Source organism: Bubalus bubalis, chromosome 2 (assembly GCF_019923935.1).
Source record: "Bubalus bubalis isolate 160015118507 breed Murrah chromosome 2, NDDB_SH_1, whole genome shotgun sequence".
Classification (NCBI taxonomy): Eukaryota; Metazoa; Chordata; class Mammalia; order Artiodactyla; family Bovidae; genus Bubalus; species Bubalus bubalis.
This window is the reverse complement of record NC_059158.1, coordinates 82,833,998-82,852,014: the sequence shown is the minus strand read 5'-3', so window position 1 is coordinate 82,852,014 and position 18,017 is coordinate 82,833,998. Positions and strand designations below refer to the sequence as shown.

General features: G+C 35.9%; 1 protein-coding gene across 1 annotated transcript in view; it reads left to right on the top strand.

Moving 5' to 3' along the window:
- CSRNP3 (cysteine and serine rich nuclear protein 3) overlaps positions 1 to 18,017 on the top strand; it is a 203,361-nt gene that overhangs the window by 35,343 nt on the left and 150,001 nt on the right. The window contains exon 3 of the mRNA XM_006065133.4: positions 2,227 to 2,315. Within this exon, the coding sequence (XP_006065195.1) occupies positions 2,303 to 2,315 (13 nt within the window). The 5' untranslated portion in view covers positions 2,227 to 2,302. The remainder of the gene's footprint in view (positions 1 to 2,226; positions 2,316 to 18,017) is intronic.

Sequence of the window (18,017 nt, the reverse complement as noted above, 5' to 3'; positions counted from 1 at the left end):
ACTCTCACATCCATACATGACCACTGGAAAAACCATAGTTTTGACTTGATGGACTTTTGTTGGCAGAGTAATGTCTCTGCTTTTGAATATGCTATCTAGGTTGGTCATAACTTTCCTTCCAAGAAGTAAGCATCTTTTAATTTCATGGCTGTAATTACCATCTGCAGTGATTTTGGAGCCCCCAAAAATAAAGTCTGACACTGTTTCCATTGTTTCCCCATCTATTTGCCATGAAGTGATGGGACCAGATTCCATGATCTTCGTTTTCTGAATGTTGAACTTTAAGCCAACTTTTTCACTCTCCTCTTTCACTTTCATCAAGAGGCTTTTTAGTTCCTCTTCACTTTCTGCCATAAGGGTGGTGTCATCCGCATATCTGAGGTTATTGATATTTCTCCCGGCAATCTTGATTCCAGCTTGTACTTCATCCAGCCCAGGATTTTTCATGATGTACTCTGCACCAATATTTTTGCTTTACTCTATAGACTACCTTAAATGACTACAGAAAGTCTTTTATTTATTTGGTTGTAAAATGCAATTATGCTTTAAATTTCAATTTTTCCAACTGGTAGTCAAAAAACACAGTCTTTTCCTTTAGAGTTAGCTACACATGACAAATATATGGTAGCCCTCCTGTTTGTGCGATAGGGAGAACCAAACTAGGTAGCAGTTTCTCCACTTTTTTTTCCCTCTTGATTTGTTTTTATATTTAAGTTTCCCCACTTTTTTATAGAAGCAAAAATTTATTTTATTTTTAGGATAAAATCTTAATGATACCTCAACACATAAAAATGACATTTAAATAATATGGGATTCATTTTCATTAACAAGAAAATTAGAGTTGAGATTATAAATGACATTTATAGACAGATTTATTTCAGCATCTAATTTATTTTTAGTATTTGATTTTAATTTCAGGTAAGTTTTTAAAGTCTGTATTCAATGGACACATTACAAACAGGTACAGCTCTGTTGGCATGCTTGCTCGTTGGTTCTTAGTTGCTTGACATGCAATCTAGGATATGTATCATAACAGAGAAGACAGTTATTTTCTGAAATATTCCTCAAAATAAGTGCAAAGGTGATGTAAATTATTGCTTTAGTGGTCTTCAGTATGTCATCATGTTATGCATAATATTCTTAACATTTAAATGTCTTAAAATTGAATTTTGAATCTATCTTTCCAAAATTTCTCATTCTTCTGCTGAATCTGGGCTTTCTCAGAAGCAAACTGAACTCAGTTATCTCTATTAACTCTGTAATTCTAACCACAATTTGATAACACTATGCTACTGTTGTGTGTGTTCTAAAGCTATTTAAAATGTATATCCATGAAGATACACATAAAGTTTAAACAGAGAAAGAGGCTCCTAGAGACATAATTTTCTTAAGACAACTTTTTTTCTCAAAGATTTTTGCAGTTTTAGGCTTGTTTGAATGACATCAGCATAAGTTGTTTGCTGTCTATTTCTTCATTCAATAATCCATTCGTAGCCCTTTTACATTAGCTGTTGTTACTGGCTATGATCAGTGATAGTTCATTTCTGGCTGTTGTGCAAACACAACAAATGAACCACAGTTCACAAGTTTCTCTACATCGTGTTGCAGGAAAAAGTTTACATTTGTATATGGACTTAATGATTTATCTTAACTTATTAGGATGGAAAGTTTGTTAGTTCTTTAGAAAAAGTGATTATATATGATACATTTTAGTCTGGAAAAAGTAAAAGCATTTAATTACTGCCAGGATTTTATCATCTCTTTAAATTATTTCACTAATCCTAATAAATATTTATTGTGAGTTTCATCAACTATCTAGCTACAATATTTTGGCTGGTTTTCTTGCTTATTTTTGTTTCTTGAAGATATGAGTCTCTGGAGACTAGAAAGTTATTTAAATTTAGTGTGATGTTGATTGCTAAGATTAAGTGCCTTTAATTGTTTTGTCCCTAGTAACAGTTGTTGATTGAATAACAGGTAAACAAATGAATGAAAGCGTATGAATGATTAGAAATTTACTACATTCTTTTAAGATGGATATTCTTTCTGCATTAATTTATATACAGTATGATCATTCAGTTCTAAATTTAATACCTTATTTTTATATTCCAAGAATCCTATTGATTTTTCTCTGTGTTATATTTACACCTTGTTGTAAATATACACCTTTTACTTCTTAAAAATATAACCTTATATAACATATTGAAGCATGTTTTCTTTTTTAAGGAAAAAATAAGGAGATATCAACAGACTGAAAAGATGTTTTCAGAGGCATAGCGTCTTCAGGAAGATACTGGCATTCATGAGATCTCAAGGTTAGTATACATTATCCTTTTCATAGTTATACAGATCTGGGATGTAACTGTAACACTGTTCCCCATGCTGTTACTGCTAATGTGTAATTGGATAATAAGGAAAAATGCTCTTATATAAAATACATATATTTAAATGATCTCTTTAAGATTTCAGGAAATTCATTTATACTAAAAATATATCATTTTATTTAATTGGGGATAATTACAAGAATTTTTTTTAGTATAGAATTCATTTTTTATTAAAATTTTCTTTACTTTTTTAAAGGGTAACACTGTTAGGATAAAAATAAACATTATGCATTCCTATACATTTTTATTTTGAATTTGTAAAGGTATGTATACCTATTTAGCAAATTTTTAAATTTCTTTTGTATCTTATGTTACTGCATACACACATATACACACATTGTTTAGGACCGCTAAAGAGCAATCCTTCTAAAATTCTTAGAACCTCATTCCCTGACTTTCCCAAGTACAGTAAAAAAAATTTACTTTCGTCAAAAAGTGTGACCTCAATAAAATGACAGTTGGTGTGAATGAGCAAAAGGATATGTGAGGAATTTTCCAAGTTGTTTACAGTCATAAATCTAGAAAAGCAATGCAAAATAAGCCTGCTCTTATTAAATAGCTTCAGTTCAGTTCAGTCACTCAGTCATGTCCCACTCTTTGCGACCCCATGGACTGCAGCATGCCAGGCCTCCCTATCCATCACCAACTTCTGGAGTTGACTCAAACTCATGTCCACTGATTCAGTGATGCCATCTAACCATCTCCTCCTCTGTCATCCCCTTCTCTTTCTGCCTTCAATCTTTCCCAGCATCAGGGTCTTTTCAAATGAGTCAGTTCTTCTCATCAGCTGGCTAAAGTATTGGAGTTTCAGCTTCAGCATCAGTCGTTCCAATGAATATTCAGGACTGATTTCCTTTAGGATGGACTAGTTGGATCTCCTTGCTGTCCAAGGGACTCTCAAGAGTCTTCTCCAACACGAAGTTCAACACAAGAATTCAATAATAAACAGATTGTAGTAATAAATGAACATAAAGTATTCATTTGGAAATTTGAGTTACAATGTAGGTTAAAAATGGTTCATTCTGATGGGATAACTTGAGAAAGTGGATAATTTCTGACTACTTTGTATTGTGGGGACCCAGTGTCAAATATTAATAATTTTAAATGAAATATATTAATGATTCTTATTTATTTTTGTTTGTGTGTTTATTGAGGTAACATTGATTTATAACATTATATAAGTTGGATATGTACATTATATTTCTGCTTCTATATACAACATAGCATGCTCACTGTAGAAAATTTAATTTCTACCTGTAATCATACAGTTGACCCCCCCTTACCCATCCCCTACCTGTTCACTGCCTCCCAGCCCCGTTCTTTCTGGTAACAACTACTCTGTTCTCTGTAATGATCTTTTATTTTGATTGCCTTGATCGTGTTTGCCTTCAGAATCTTCTTTTCCTCACTCATCCAAGAATACATCATTCAAAATGTATTTAGGACTTACCATATGCAAGACAATGGGCTGAGTGAAGCTTTGGTTGTTTCAAAATGAATAAGATACGGTTCTTGTTCTCAAGAATTGTGCAACCGATGTGTTACTGGGAAATTAATTGTATTATTAATGCAAGCAACGCATATTTAAAAAGACAGGCTAGATTTAAAAGGGCAAATAATGAATCCTAAAGCACAGGGGGAATTATTTGGGGATTATTCATAAGTTCACATTATGGCTTTTATTAGCCAACGATGCTGAGTGTTTATACCAATGGGAGCGATGCTCCATTACAACCCACATTCAAATGACCTTTTATTAAAGCTCTTCAAGTACAAGTAAGTAATATGAGATTCTAAGAAAGAAAAGTCTCTTTTTTGCCACAACTGCAAATTTAATGTTGTAGAAAATAGTTATGCAAACACATGAAAAGAACAAAGGTGAGCATTGCCTACTTAGCTTTTCTTATTCCTGTACAGGCAACTTCTTTATTGAGCTAACCAGAGAATTAAATCATTTCCCCAAAGACCTAGAAAGGCACGTAGATTTTCAATGCTTGTAATGTAGGTTTGAATGCTATAAACCCCTAAGGAATCCATATGCAAATAGCTGGGTAAGTAAAGAGATTTGCAGTGGAGTGGGAGTCTAAACTCCGCTGGAGATGGATTGCACAGCACTATGCTTCTCACAAAATGCTTCTAAAAAGGTGATGTCTTAAGGTGCAGCATCTCCAGCATTAGCCACAAGTAGGACTCCACCCCTCAAGCCATGAAAACGAAAAATGTCTCCAGACATTGCCCAATAACCCCTTGGGAAAAATGATCCCAACTTGAGAATCACTGATCACATCCTAACCTCCACAACCTCAATAAACATCCACCCCATATCAACAAAAATCCTTCCAACCACCAGCAGCATCTTATTCTCAATCAAAGCTCAACTGAGACACTTTAAATTCCAGCCACCATTGTTAAAGTGAAACTCACTTCTAACCATCTGTATATGTTTTTAGTTTCCTTTCATTTGCTTTCATCTGTCCTTGTATCTAAAATGTGTCTAACAGAATAATGAGTGAACGTGAAATAAGTTAGAAAATTAGGGGAAAGGAAAAAACAAGGTTAAAACAAGTTTTTATTGGGAGTCACAGAAGGAAATGGTAAACTACTCCAGTATTCTTGCCTAGAAAATCCCGTGGACAGAGGAGCGTGGTGGGCTGCTGTCCATAGGGTCACACAGAGTCGGACACAACTGAAGTGACTTAGCAGCACCAGCACATAGGTCTTAAGCTACAAATGAATAAATCTTTTTTCTCTCACTCTTGTTTTTCTTGAATCCGTGGCTCTTTCCATTTTCCCAAGCCTTACTTGGACTTTGGCTTGGACACCAGGAGCTTACTCTCCACATTTCTACAGCCTGTCCTTTGTACACTGTACACACAAACCTGAATTCATATAAGAAATCTCTTTTCTTAAATTCAGGCCCATGAACGCTATAGGAGTGAATTATACCACTCTGCAGATAGATGGTTTTCTAATCTGAGTTAGTCCCTCAGTAGCGTTCACTAATCCTCTCACTCTGTGGTCAGCCACCATTTCAAAAGTTTATCGCCCAACTTGGGCCATACAATCCCTGCCCTTCACTCTCAGTGAATCTCGTATTTTGACAAGAAAATTGAGGTCATTGTACAGAAGCTCCTTGTGCGTCTTTGTGATTCCCTCCAGCACCAAACAGCAACATCTATCATCATTCTTTCCTCCAATCTTAAGGGATCAGGAGTCCTTCCTGCTATTCAAGGCAAAGCCTGGATTTGATTTTATTCCCTATCACTGATGCTAAAGCTTTTACCATTAATTTTTTTATATCCTTTACCTTCAATATTTTCTTCTTTGCTGACCCTTTTTCTTCAACCTATACATGCTCTTCAAACTTCTATCCAAAAAGGTAAGTCAACAAACAAAAGCAGACTGACCTCTCCCTTCACTTGATTTCACCGCCGCTACCATCCAATTTCTCTGCTCCCCAGCTCATTCAGGCTTTCCATAGCAGCGGTCTACATTCATTATCTCCAGCGTCCAAGATTCAGGCCCTGCTCAGCACAGTGCGATCTGATATCTAACCCCATTTAACAGAGCACGCTCTCTCTGAAGGCTCAGATGACCCGCTGCCCTTATCTTGACTGGCTCTCTCAGGGGTATTTGACACTTTTAACTTCATTTTTCTTCCTTCATTTCCTGGGCTGTTGTGACGCCCCTCCCTCTTGGTCTACCTTATCCCTTGGAGACCTTTTCACAAACTCTCCTTTCATGGGCTCTTCTTTCTGTATTCTTTCCCAAAGTCAGAACCATAACTCAAATACCAATAGGCAGCCAGAAGTAATATAAATGAGTGAAATCAACTCATTGAAAACAGTAAATATTGTAGAAACCAAACAACATGCCTGCAACAAGTCCTGGTATTTTACTCCTGCTCAGAGGATAGTGCTCCCTAGAGACCCACCCTCAGCTTCCTGCTCCTCCACCCTCCTGGCCATCTGTGATCAAGCAAAGCCACACTTAAGAGTTTATTAAAGACATAAGTGGCAGTGACTCCAACCCTGTTCTTTGATTTAACTACAGAATTGCATATCACACACACACATGTCTACAGAATATTAATGCCTGGTAAGGACAGACACGAAGACAGATCATCAGAGCAATGGAAATACAAAGTTCAAAAACAGACACTATATACATATGATCATAAAATGCAACAAAGAAATAATCATCTGTCAATGGGGGAGGCCTTCCAATGGAAGTCTATTAGCAACCCCACGTATACAGTTAGTGTCTGATAAAGAAGGCATTTTGAATGGGGAAAAGTAGGAGGGACAATGGCTTACTTAGTAGAAGGTACTAGAACAATTCTTTACTTGGGGAAAAATAAAGTGTGACCTTATACATGATATGGGCTTCCCTGGTGGCTCAGCGGTAAAGAATCTGCCTGCAATGCAGGGGACTTGGGTTTGATCCCTGAGTTGGGAAGATCCCCTGGAGGAAGGCATGGCAACCCATTCCAGTACCCTTGCCTAGAGAATTCCATGGACAGAGGAGCCTGGTGGGCTACAGTCCATAGAGTCACACAGAGTCGAATAGGACTGAAGGGACTGAGCAGCAGCAGCATACATCATACCACATTAAACTGCAGATAAAGATTTAAAATATTTTAAATTACTTTAAATATTTTAAAATTATTATTGAACATTCAGTAAGCTCGATAACTCACAGATATTTATGTGTCTTTGGTTTAGGGAAGCACTTCAGCAATGCAGGAAAGCAAAGAAAAATGAAAAATCATTTATTCATTTTTATATTTACAAACTAAAATTCACTCTTATTGGTATATAGTTACAGGAGATTTGACAATTGCATAAAGTCATATAATCTGCCCCACAATCAGGATGCAGAAAGGTGTCATCACTCCTAAAATTCCCTTGAGCTGCACTTTGTTGGCTCCTCCCCATCCCAATCTCTGGCAACTGATCTGTTTTAGTTCACTATAGTTTTGCCTTTTCTAGAATGTCATATCAATGGAAACATACAGAATGTAGCCTTTTATAACCAACCTCTTTCCCTTAATTATAATGCATTTGAGATAGATTTATACTGTTGTATATTTCTATAGTTTGTTCCTTATTGCTAAGTAATATTCCATTGTGTGGATGTATCATAGTTTGTTTATACCTTAAAGGACATTTGGGTTGTTTGGATTTTGTTGTTTCGAATAAAGCTACTAGAAGCGTTTGTTTAGAATTTTTTGTGAGAATCTAAGTTTTCATTTATCATGGGTAAAGGCTTACGTGGAATTATGTGTCGCGTGTTACGTACGTTTATAACGTTCTAAGACACTGCAAAAATGTATCCCAAAATGGTTGATGAGTGCGTGTTAAGTAGCTTCAGTCACATCCAACTCTTTGCAACCCAGTGGACAGTAGCCCTCTAGGCTTCTCTGTCCATGGGATTCTCCAGGCAAGAATGCCGGAGTGGGTTACCATGTCCTCCAGGGGATCTTCCTGACCCAGAGGTCAAACCCGCATCTCTTATGGCTCCTACATTGGCAGGTGGGTTCTTTACCACTAGTGCCACCTGGGAAGCTTTAAATGGTTGGTATCATCTTGCATTTCCATCAGCAATGTAAGAGCATTCATACTGCTTCACACACTTAGCAGCATTTTGTATTATCAATTTTTATTTAATTTATATTTACTTTAGCCATTCTAATTGTCATTGTGGTTTTTATTAATTTGCATGCCCTTAGGAGAAGGCAATGGCACCCCACTCCAGTACTCTTGCCTGGAAAATCCCATGGATGGAGGAGCCTGGTGGGCTACAGTCCATGGGGTCTCGAAGAGTCGGACACGACTGAGCGACTTCACTTTCACTTTTCACTTTCATGCTTTGGAGAAGGAAATGGCAACCCACTCCAGTGTTCTTGCCTGGAGAATCCCAGGGACGGGGGAGCCTGTTGGGCTGCCGTCTATGGGGTCTCACAGAGTCGGACACAACTGAAGCGACTTAGCAGCAGCAGCAGCAGCAATCAGATCAGATCAGTCGCTCAGTCATGTCCGACTCTTTGTGACCCCATGAATCGCAGCACACCAGGCCTCCCTGTCCATCACCAACTCCTGGAGTTCACTCAGACTCAGGTCCATCGAGTCAGTGATGCCATCCAGCCATCTCATCCTCTGTCGTCCCCTTCTCCTCCTGCCCCCAATCCCTCCCAGCATCAGAGTCTTTTCCAATGAGTCAACTCTTCGCATGAGGTGGCCAAAGTACTGGAGTTTCAGCTTCAGCATCATTCCTTCCAAAGAAATCCCAGGGCTGATTTCCTTCAGAGTGGACAGGTTGGATCTCCTTGCAGTCCAAGGGACTCTCAAGAGTCTTCTCCAACACCACACTTCAAAAGCATCAATTCTTCGGCACTCAGCCTTCTTCACAGTCCAACTCTCACATCCATACATGACCACAGGAAAAACCATAGCCTTGACTAGACGAACCTTTGTTGGGGTAATGTCTCTGCTTTTGAATATGCTATCTAGGTTGGTCATAACTTTCCTTCCAAGGAGTAAGCGTCTTTTAATTTCATGGCTGCAGTCACCATCTGTAGTGATTTTGGAGCCCAGAAAAATAAAGTCTGACACTGTTTCCACTGTTTCCCCATCTATTTCCCATGAAATGGTGGGACCAGATGCCATGATCTTAGTTTTCTGAATGTTGAGCTTTAAGCCAACTTTTTCACTCTCCACTTTCACTTTCATCAAGAGGCTTTTGAGTTCCTCTTCACTTTCTGCCATAAGGGTGGTGTCATCTGCATATCTGAGGTTATTGATATTTCTCCCGGCAATCTTGATTCCAGCTTGTGTTTCTTCCAGTCCAGCGTTTCTCATGATGTACTCTGCATATAAGTTAAATAAACAGGGTGACAATATACAGCCTTGATGAACTCCTTTTCCTATTTGGAACCAATCTGTTGTTCCATGTCCAGTTCTAACTGTTGCTTCCTGCCCTGCATACAGATTTCTCAAGAGGCAGATCAGGTGTTCTAGTATTCCCATCTCTTTCAGAATTTTCCACAGTTTATTGTGATCCACACAGTCAAAGGCTTTGACATAGTCAATAAAGCAGAGATAGATGTTTTTCTGGAACTCTCTTGCTTTTTCCATGATCCAGCGGATGTTGGCAATTTGATCTCTGGTTCCTCTGCCTTTTCTAAAACCAGCTTGAACATCAGGAAGTTCACGGTTCACATATTGCAATAAATAATAATATTGATCATTTTTATTTGGGCTTGTTCACCATCTATATATACTTTGGTGCAGTGTTTATTCAAATGTTTTGTCCAATTTTTTTTAAAAAGACTTAATTATTTAGAACAGTTTTAGGATCATAGTAAAACTGAGAGGAAAGTACAGAGAGTTTCTACATTTTTCTCACCTCTATACATGCCTGCTGCTAAGTCACTTCAGCCATGTCCAACTCTGTGTGACCCCATAGACAGCAGCCCACCAGGCTCCCCCATCCCTGGGATTCTCTAGGCAAGAACACTGGAGTGGGTTGCCATTTCCTTCTCCAAGGCATGAAAGTGAAAAGTGAAAGTGAAGTCGCTCAGTCATGTCTGACCCTCAGCGACCCCATGGACTGCAGCCTTCCAGGCTCCTCCGTCCATGGGATATTCCAGGCAAGGGTACTGGAGTGGGGTGCCATTGCCTTCTCTGATACATGCATAGTTTCTCCCATTACCAACATCCCTTAACAGAGTGGTACCTTTGTTGTAACTGATAAATCTGCATTAACGTATCAAAATCACTCAACGTCCATAGTTTACATTAAGTTTCATTCTTGGTGCAGTACATTGTATGAGTTTGGATAAATATATAATGACACGTATCCATTATTTTAATACTATACAAAGTATTTTCACTACACCCCTAATCCTTTGTACTCCACCTATTTCTCTTTCCTCCCCACCCTCAGTCCCTGGCAACCACTAATCTTTTTACTGTCTCCATAGTTTTTACCTTTATCGTAATGTTATATAGTTGCAATCGTATAGTCCATAACCTTCTCATATTGACTTCTTTCACTTAGTAATATACCCTTAAGTTTCCTCCATGTCTTTTTGTGGCTTAAAAAGCCACATTTATTTTTAGCACTAAAAAATATTTCATTGTCTGGATGTATCACACTTTATCCATTGCCCTATTGTTGGACGTCTTGGTTGCTTCTAAATTTTGGTAATTATGAATAAAACGTCTAGTAACATTCAATAGAAGATTTTTGCATGGACTTAAGTTTCCAAACCTTCTGGATAAATACCAAAAAGTGTATTTGTTAAGTCATGTGGTAAGAGTATGTTTAGTTTTGTGAGAAACCACCAAACTGTCTTTCAAGGTATCTGTACCATTCTGCATTCCCAGCAGCAATAAAGAATTGCTATTGCTCCACATCTTATTCAGCATTTGGTGTTGTCAGTGTTTTGGATTTTGGGCCATTTGTGGTATCTCACTTTTAAAATTTACATTTCCCTGATGACATATGATGTGGAACATCTGTTCATATGCTTATTTGCCATCTGTATATCTTTGGTAAGGTGTGTGTTCAGGTCTTTGACTCATTTTTTAATCTTTTTTCTTATTGTTGAGTTTTAAGAATTCTTTGTATATTTTTTTTTTGCCTATTTTTTTTTTTATTGAGTTGTTTTCTGTTGTTTGGTTTTGAGAGTTCTTTATAAATGTTCTGTATAAAAAGCCTTTGGGAGATGTGAAATTTGCATATATTTTCTCCTTTTGTTGTTTTTGTTTTCTTGACTTTGTTTTCAAAGAATAAGAGGTTTTAACTTTGATGAAGTCATAGGTATTAATTTTTTCTTTTCTGAATTACGATTCTGGTGTTGTATCTAAGAGCTCTTTGCCTATCCCAAGGTCACAAAGATTTTCACTTGTTTTTCTTCAAAATGTTTTACAATGTCATGTTTTACATTTAGATATATGATCAATTTTGAGTAAATTTTTATATAGGGTAAGAGATTGAGGTTCAATATTTTGCATACAGACATCCAGATGTTTTATTTTTTAAACAGACTCTCTCTTTATTAAATTGCCTCTGCACCTTCATCAAAATCAGTCACATTTGTGTGCGTCTATTTCTGGCCTCTCATTTCTGTCCCACTGATGTATGCATTTGTAATTTTTCCCATTATCACAATCTTGATTCCTGTACTCTGTGGCAAGTCTTGAGATCAGATAGTGTGTGTCCTCTTCTTTTTCAAAATTTCTTTGCACTGTGCATTTTAAAATCAGTTTGTCAGTATCCACAAAAAATCCTGCAGAAATTTCTATTGGAACCTCATTGATACGCATTTTTAAATGCCTCAAATTAAATTTAAATTAAAAAACACTTGAAAACATATTCACCGAATATATAAGATAAAATAGTCAATATAATTAAAATATAGAGTTATTAGGTATCACTAAGAAAATATAAACTTCATTAAGAAAACTTCTAAGGCCTTCTGGGGCTTCCCAGGTTGCTCAGTGGTAAAGAATCTGCCTGCCAATGCAGGAGACACAGATTCAATCCCTGGGTCTGGAAGATTCCTAGAAGAAGGAAATGACAACCCACTCCAATATTTTGCCTGGAAAATCCCATGGACAGAGGAGCCTGTTGGGTTACAGTCCATAGGGTTGCAAAGAGCTGGACACAACTGGGCAGACTCAACCTGCAGCAAGGCTTTCTGAGAACTTTTTGCAAAAATTGCTCTGCTGCTGCTGCTGCTAAGTCACTTCAGTCGTGTCCGACTTTGTGCGACCCCATAGACGCCAGCCCACCAGGCTCCCCTGTCCCTGGGATTCTCCAGGCAAGAACACTGGAGTGGGTTGCCATTTCCTTCTCCAAAATTGTTCTAGTCACCTCTAAATTAAAAATATATATATATTAAAATAATTTAAGTAACCAGAAACATTTGATGTGTAATAATGGTCATATAAGTATATAAAACTTTTCAAGATAGTATAGCATATGGACAGAGAGCACCAATTTAAAGGTCAGCCTGAACTTTGAGTTCATTCTTATCTCTGAGGATTTATGCAAACTGTTTAAATTTTTTAATGTTCAGATATTCTATCAATTAAGTAGATACAAAGTCTGACACATTGTAAATATAGATGTGGATTATTATTGGTAAAGATGTGGAGAATTGGACTGTGTCATAATATAGGGATGGACCAGTAAATTGGTTCAACTTTTCTAGAAGGTAATTTGTCATTATGTGTCAGATAATTGTATTCTTTGCATCTTCTTAGGAATTCCATATATTTAAAAACCTTAATGAAATAATCAATTACGAACACAAAACTATGTATACAAAAATGTTTATTAAGATAATGTTTAAAAAAATGAAAATAAGAAACATCTGCAAGTCTGATAATAATGAAGTAAATAAATTAATTATTTAATATCCATTTAAAGTAATATCCTGAGATGGTTAAAATAAAGACGTTTGAACAGCATATTTTATTATTGCAGAATTATCTGCAATATACCAATAAGTCAAAAGTAGGCTATAAAACAGTTTTTGCAGTATGATGCCATTTATGCTTTTAAATGATGTATATGCATGGAAGAAATGATGACTAAATAAATGCATGTGTGTATGGGTGTATGCACATACACACACATATAGAAAGTTGGTTTTGTCTGGGTGGCTGGATGTAGATTTAATTTATTGCTTTTTTGGTGTTTTTCAATAGTCTCCAAATTTTCTGAAAATACATCTTATTATTACCAAAAATTGGGTAATTAAAAAAAAATAGAATATAGAGGTGTAGGAAATCATAAACTACATAAAAAGATAAACAGTCAACTACTTAAAACATTATTTCATAGATGACAGTGAAGGGTTAGCTTTATTATTTAGCCATATTATGTAAAGAAATTCACAAATTAATATGAACATCAATAAGATACCAATATAAAAATGGGCTAAAAAATGGAAGAACAACATGCATAAAAATGAAATATAAATAGCTGATAAACATATAAAAAATTTCATCTTTAACAGTATTCAAAGAAATGAAAATAAAGTGTTGTAATTTTATGTCTATCAAATTAGCACAGATTTTTTTATTACCTTTTTCACTGACATATACTGTCAATGGAAATATGTTAGTAGCAAAATATGTTAAAGGTCCGTATGCTTATGCTTTATTATGTTAAACAAACAATAAATTTCCAGATCATAGCATTATATATAAATATTTGAATCATTGAAAATAATAAACATGTTCTGTAATAGAATTGCTTGAAAAATTGTGGTACATCCAGAAGATAAAATATTATTTGTCTACTGAAATTTCTTTTACAAAAAATTTTAATGACATGAAAAATACTCATAATATGTTTGATGAGAAAAATAGACATGAAAAAGTGGAGATAATATATAAAAAGAGCATTAAAGTAGATCAATGACAGAGAAGTTAAAATATTTTAAATTATTTTATAATAATTAAATATTATAAATAGTATTTGAAATACAGATTTTTTTCAAAGGTAGAATGGCAAGAGGTTTTGATTTTTTCATTTTTTTCATAGTGTTTTTCTATTGAGATATAGTTATATAATATTATGTAAGATTTGTGTACAACGTAATGATTAATGGTATTTTCCAATTTTAATTTTTATAAAATGTTGGCTATGTTCCCTATACAAATATCCTTGTAGCTTATTTATCTTATGCATAATATTAATACATCTATTAATCCCCATTCCCCATATTTCCATTTCCTCCTTCCCTCTGCCCACAGGTAACTACTAGTTTGCTCTCTATATCTGAGTTTGCTTCTTTTTTGTTATATTTACTAGTTTATTTTATTTTTTAGATTCTAAATATAAGTGATATCATACAGTATGTCTTTCTTTCATTTATTTCACTTAGAGTAATGCCGTCCATGGAGAAGGCAATGGCACCCCACTCCAGTACTCTTGCCTGGAAAATCCCATGGACAGAGGAGCCTGGTAGGCTTCAGACCATGGGATCGCCGAAGAGTCGGACACGACTGAGTGACTTCACTTTCACTTTTCCCTTTCATGCATTGGAGAAGGAAATGGCAACCCACTCCAGTGTTCTTGCCTGGAGAATCCCAGGGATGGGGGAGCCTGGTGGGCCGCCGTCTATGGGGTGGCACAGAGTTGGACACGACTGAAGCGACTTAGCAGTAGCAGCAGCAATGCCCTCCAAGTTCATCCATGTTGTTGTAAATGACAAAATTTCATTCTTTTTTTGACATAGTATTCCACTGTATATATATACCACATCTTCTTTATCTGTTTATCTGTTGATATCATGTAAATCTTCAGTTCAATCACTCAATTGTGTCCGACTCTTTGCAACTCTATGGACTGCAGCACACCCGGCTTCCCTGTCCATCACCAACTCCTGCAGCTTGCTCAAACTCATGTCCATCGAATCGGTGATGCCATCCAGCCATCTCATCCTCTGTTGTCACCTTCTCCTCCTGCTTTCTATCTTTCCCAGCATCAGGATCTTCTAAATGAATCAGTTCTTCACATCAGGTGGCCAAAGTATTGGAGTTTCAGGGTCAGCATCAGTCCTTCCAATGAATATTCAGGACTGATTTCCTTCAGGATCAACTGGTATGATCTCCTTGCAATCCAAGGAACTCTCATTAATATGTAAATCTTAATTTTTAAAAATTTGCTTATCTCCTTTCTGTCTCAAACCTTTTCCTGCTGCTGTATTTACCATCTCATTTAAGAATAGCCAGTCATGAAAATCAGGAAGCTTCTCACTCATCAGTGTTTCCAGAAAATTACAACCAAATTTGACCGAGTCTTTCTTCATGCTCTTCTCATCCCCTCCTGAGAGCTGCACTGTCACGACCACCACTTCAATTCTGCTGCTTTTCATCTCTCAGCTGGATATGGTGACAGCCTAATTGATGAGTTTTCCTGATTCCATTTGTGTCCCTTCAAATCCACTCTCAACACAGCTCCCCGGAGACTCAATCTAAAACAAATGTCTTCCTTCACCCTCCTACATTTCTTCAACAGTGTCTCCTACACTGATGCGATCCAAGTTGCTTGTCTCAAGTACCTGCCTTTTGCATTCTTCTTCAGCATCTTCACTCATTGTGTTCAACCTTGATTCTACAATTCATCATCCTGAACTCTTATACTCACCCCTTTGGTTCTATAACTTGGTGTCTTGATATAGATGCTTGTTCTGATATAGTACTCTTCTGTTCATCCTCTTCTCTTTTCTTATTGCTTTGCTAGCTCCTCTTTATACTGAAAGTCTTAGATCTAGTGATTCCTCAAGCAGAAAAGGTTTTTTTTGTTCAGAGCTTTTTCCATATTCTAGCTCCTCATGTTTACTGTCTATCAGATAATTAACTGCTTTTTTAAAATTATCTTTTTACTGTGTTATCCTCCTCTCAAGACTAGTGAGCTCCCAAGTATAATGAATGTAACCTAGAAATGAGCAACAAGGTCTTTTGAGAAACAAAAATATTACTGTCTCCATTTATATTTGTTCTTCATTTCTAATTTCTATGTTTGTACAATAATACATTGTATTATGTATAAATGCATATATATATATATATATTCATAAGAGTAGAGTTCATGCAGAAACTTTTTTTTTCTGCTGATGGGAATCTATGGTTTGCCATGCTTGAAGACCATTGTTCTGAAGCTTTGCAAGGACAGGGAATATGCCTTTTTATCCATAGCATATGACAAAATTTTGGGCATAGATACTCTGTTCATCTTAACTGAAAGTAAAATTTTAGCAAACTCTTACCCACATTTATGAAGGTAGTTGTGAAGTGATTAAAAATTTAAATTAAGGTGGAAAATTCTTTTTTGTTTACTAAACTTGACATGTATGAGAGTTAGAGGAAATCTGAGACAGACAAATAGAAAGCAGTAGAGGAAAAAATTATACTTAAGTAATGTTCATCATTGCAAGTGGTTTTAAATCATGAGAAATACAAAGTTTTAACAGATGCATGCTTGTAGTTTCCCAGATACAGTAAAAATGCAACATTGTCTTAGACTAGATCTACAAGAATTTATAAAAGAGAGTATCCCTTTTCAAAGGAAATTAAATTTTAAGGATAGAGTGTTTTGTTGTTCTTGAGTCACTAAGTCGTGTCCAACTCTTTTGTGATCCGCTGGACTATAGCCTGCTAGGCTCCTCTGTCCATGGAATTTCCCAGATAAGAATACTGGAGTGAGTTGCTTCTCCAGAGGATCTTCCTTACCCAAGGATCAAACCAGCATCTCCTGTATTGATAGGCAAATTTTTTTACCACTGAGCCACCAGGGAAGCCCCACTGGAGTGTGTTTGTATACTCCAATTCTGTAAGCTCAGAACGTGAAAGTCCTTTAAAAACTCCCTTTTCAAGGAGCTACCCAGTTTATATATGCATTGGAATATCTGTAAATTAGTTTTAATACTAATAGAAGGACCAGAAGTCTAAACCTGAGAGAAAAATTCCATTCAAATGTTTGATTACTTTATAGTGAATTACTCTCCTGATTTTAATAAAATCATAGTTCAAGTTATTTGTAACTCCAGACATAGAATGTAAGGAAAATCTAAGGAAAGTCATCATTATGGTTTGTATAAGAACAAATGGGTACACAAATGAATGAATAAAATTTACAAGCTGTGTTTTGGTTTTGGTTTCAGGATGAATTTAAAGTATATATTTAAATATAATAACAGATGTTAAAAAGGAATTTTTCTCTTCTAATTAGTTTAAAAAACACTTTATGAATATGATGAATAAAGAGGCCCCTTGGACTTTTTTTTTCTTACAAAATATTATAGCTTTATGTTTTCCTGCCCCTTCTTCATTTTAATTAGAGCCTATCCAATTTAGTTGTTTGATTATTTTTTTTTTTTTTGGTTTTAAACATCAAGCCAAACATAAGCATCTAAAAATCTGTGTTACTCTTCGACAATTCTGTCCTACTCTAAGACATACATTCCTAAAACAATGATATTTTTATCTCACTCATGATTACCTTTAAGAATCAAAAGAAATGGATCTATGGTTTGCAGTATTTCTCTCCTGGCCTCATATATTAAGAAAAAATAAAAACTAACAGATGGAACTTATTTCAGAACACCTAAAAAAAAAATCCCTTAGTTTCAAAGTTTTTTATTCTCTCAAATGATTTTTAAAACCAGGATAATATGGTACATTTTGAAGATAAACATTTAAGGATTGTCTTCAACATAGATTTGATTTCCAGTTGTCAACAGTATGTAACTAATTTCTTTTACATCCAGCAGAGATGGTAAATATAAATGGAAAGTGTTGGGAAAATAGATGCAATTTTATCTCTAGGTATTCTACTTTTCAGATTTCTAAAAAATGAAATACAGCTTAAATAACAGTCAAAAACACAAAAGTAGAATTATAATAACAAGAGTATTTCCAAACTCTCCTTTTAATCAGCATCACCCTCGTGTGAGACTGACTGGGAAACTCATTCTGCTTTGAAATTCACTTTTTGATGCATCCTGTAACAATGGGAATCCCTTATGTAGCCACCTCGACTTGACATCCCTATAAGGTTAAAGGGCATAACAAGGTGCTAACAGAGGCCAAGCTGCCTCATGCTCACATT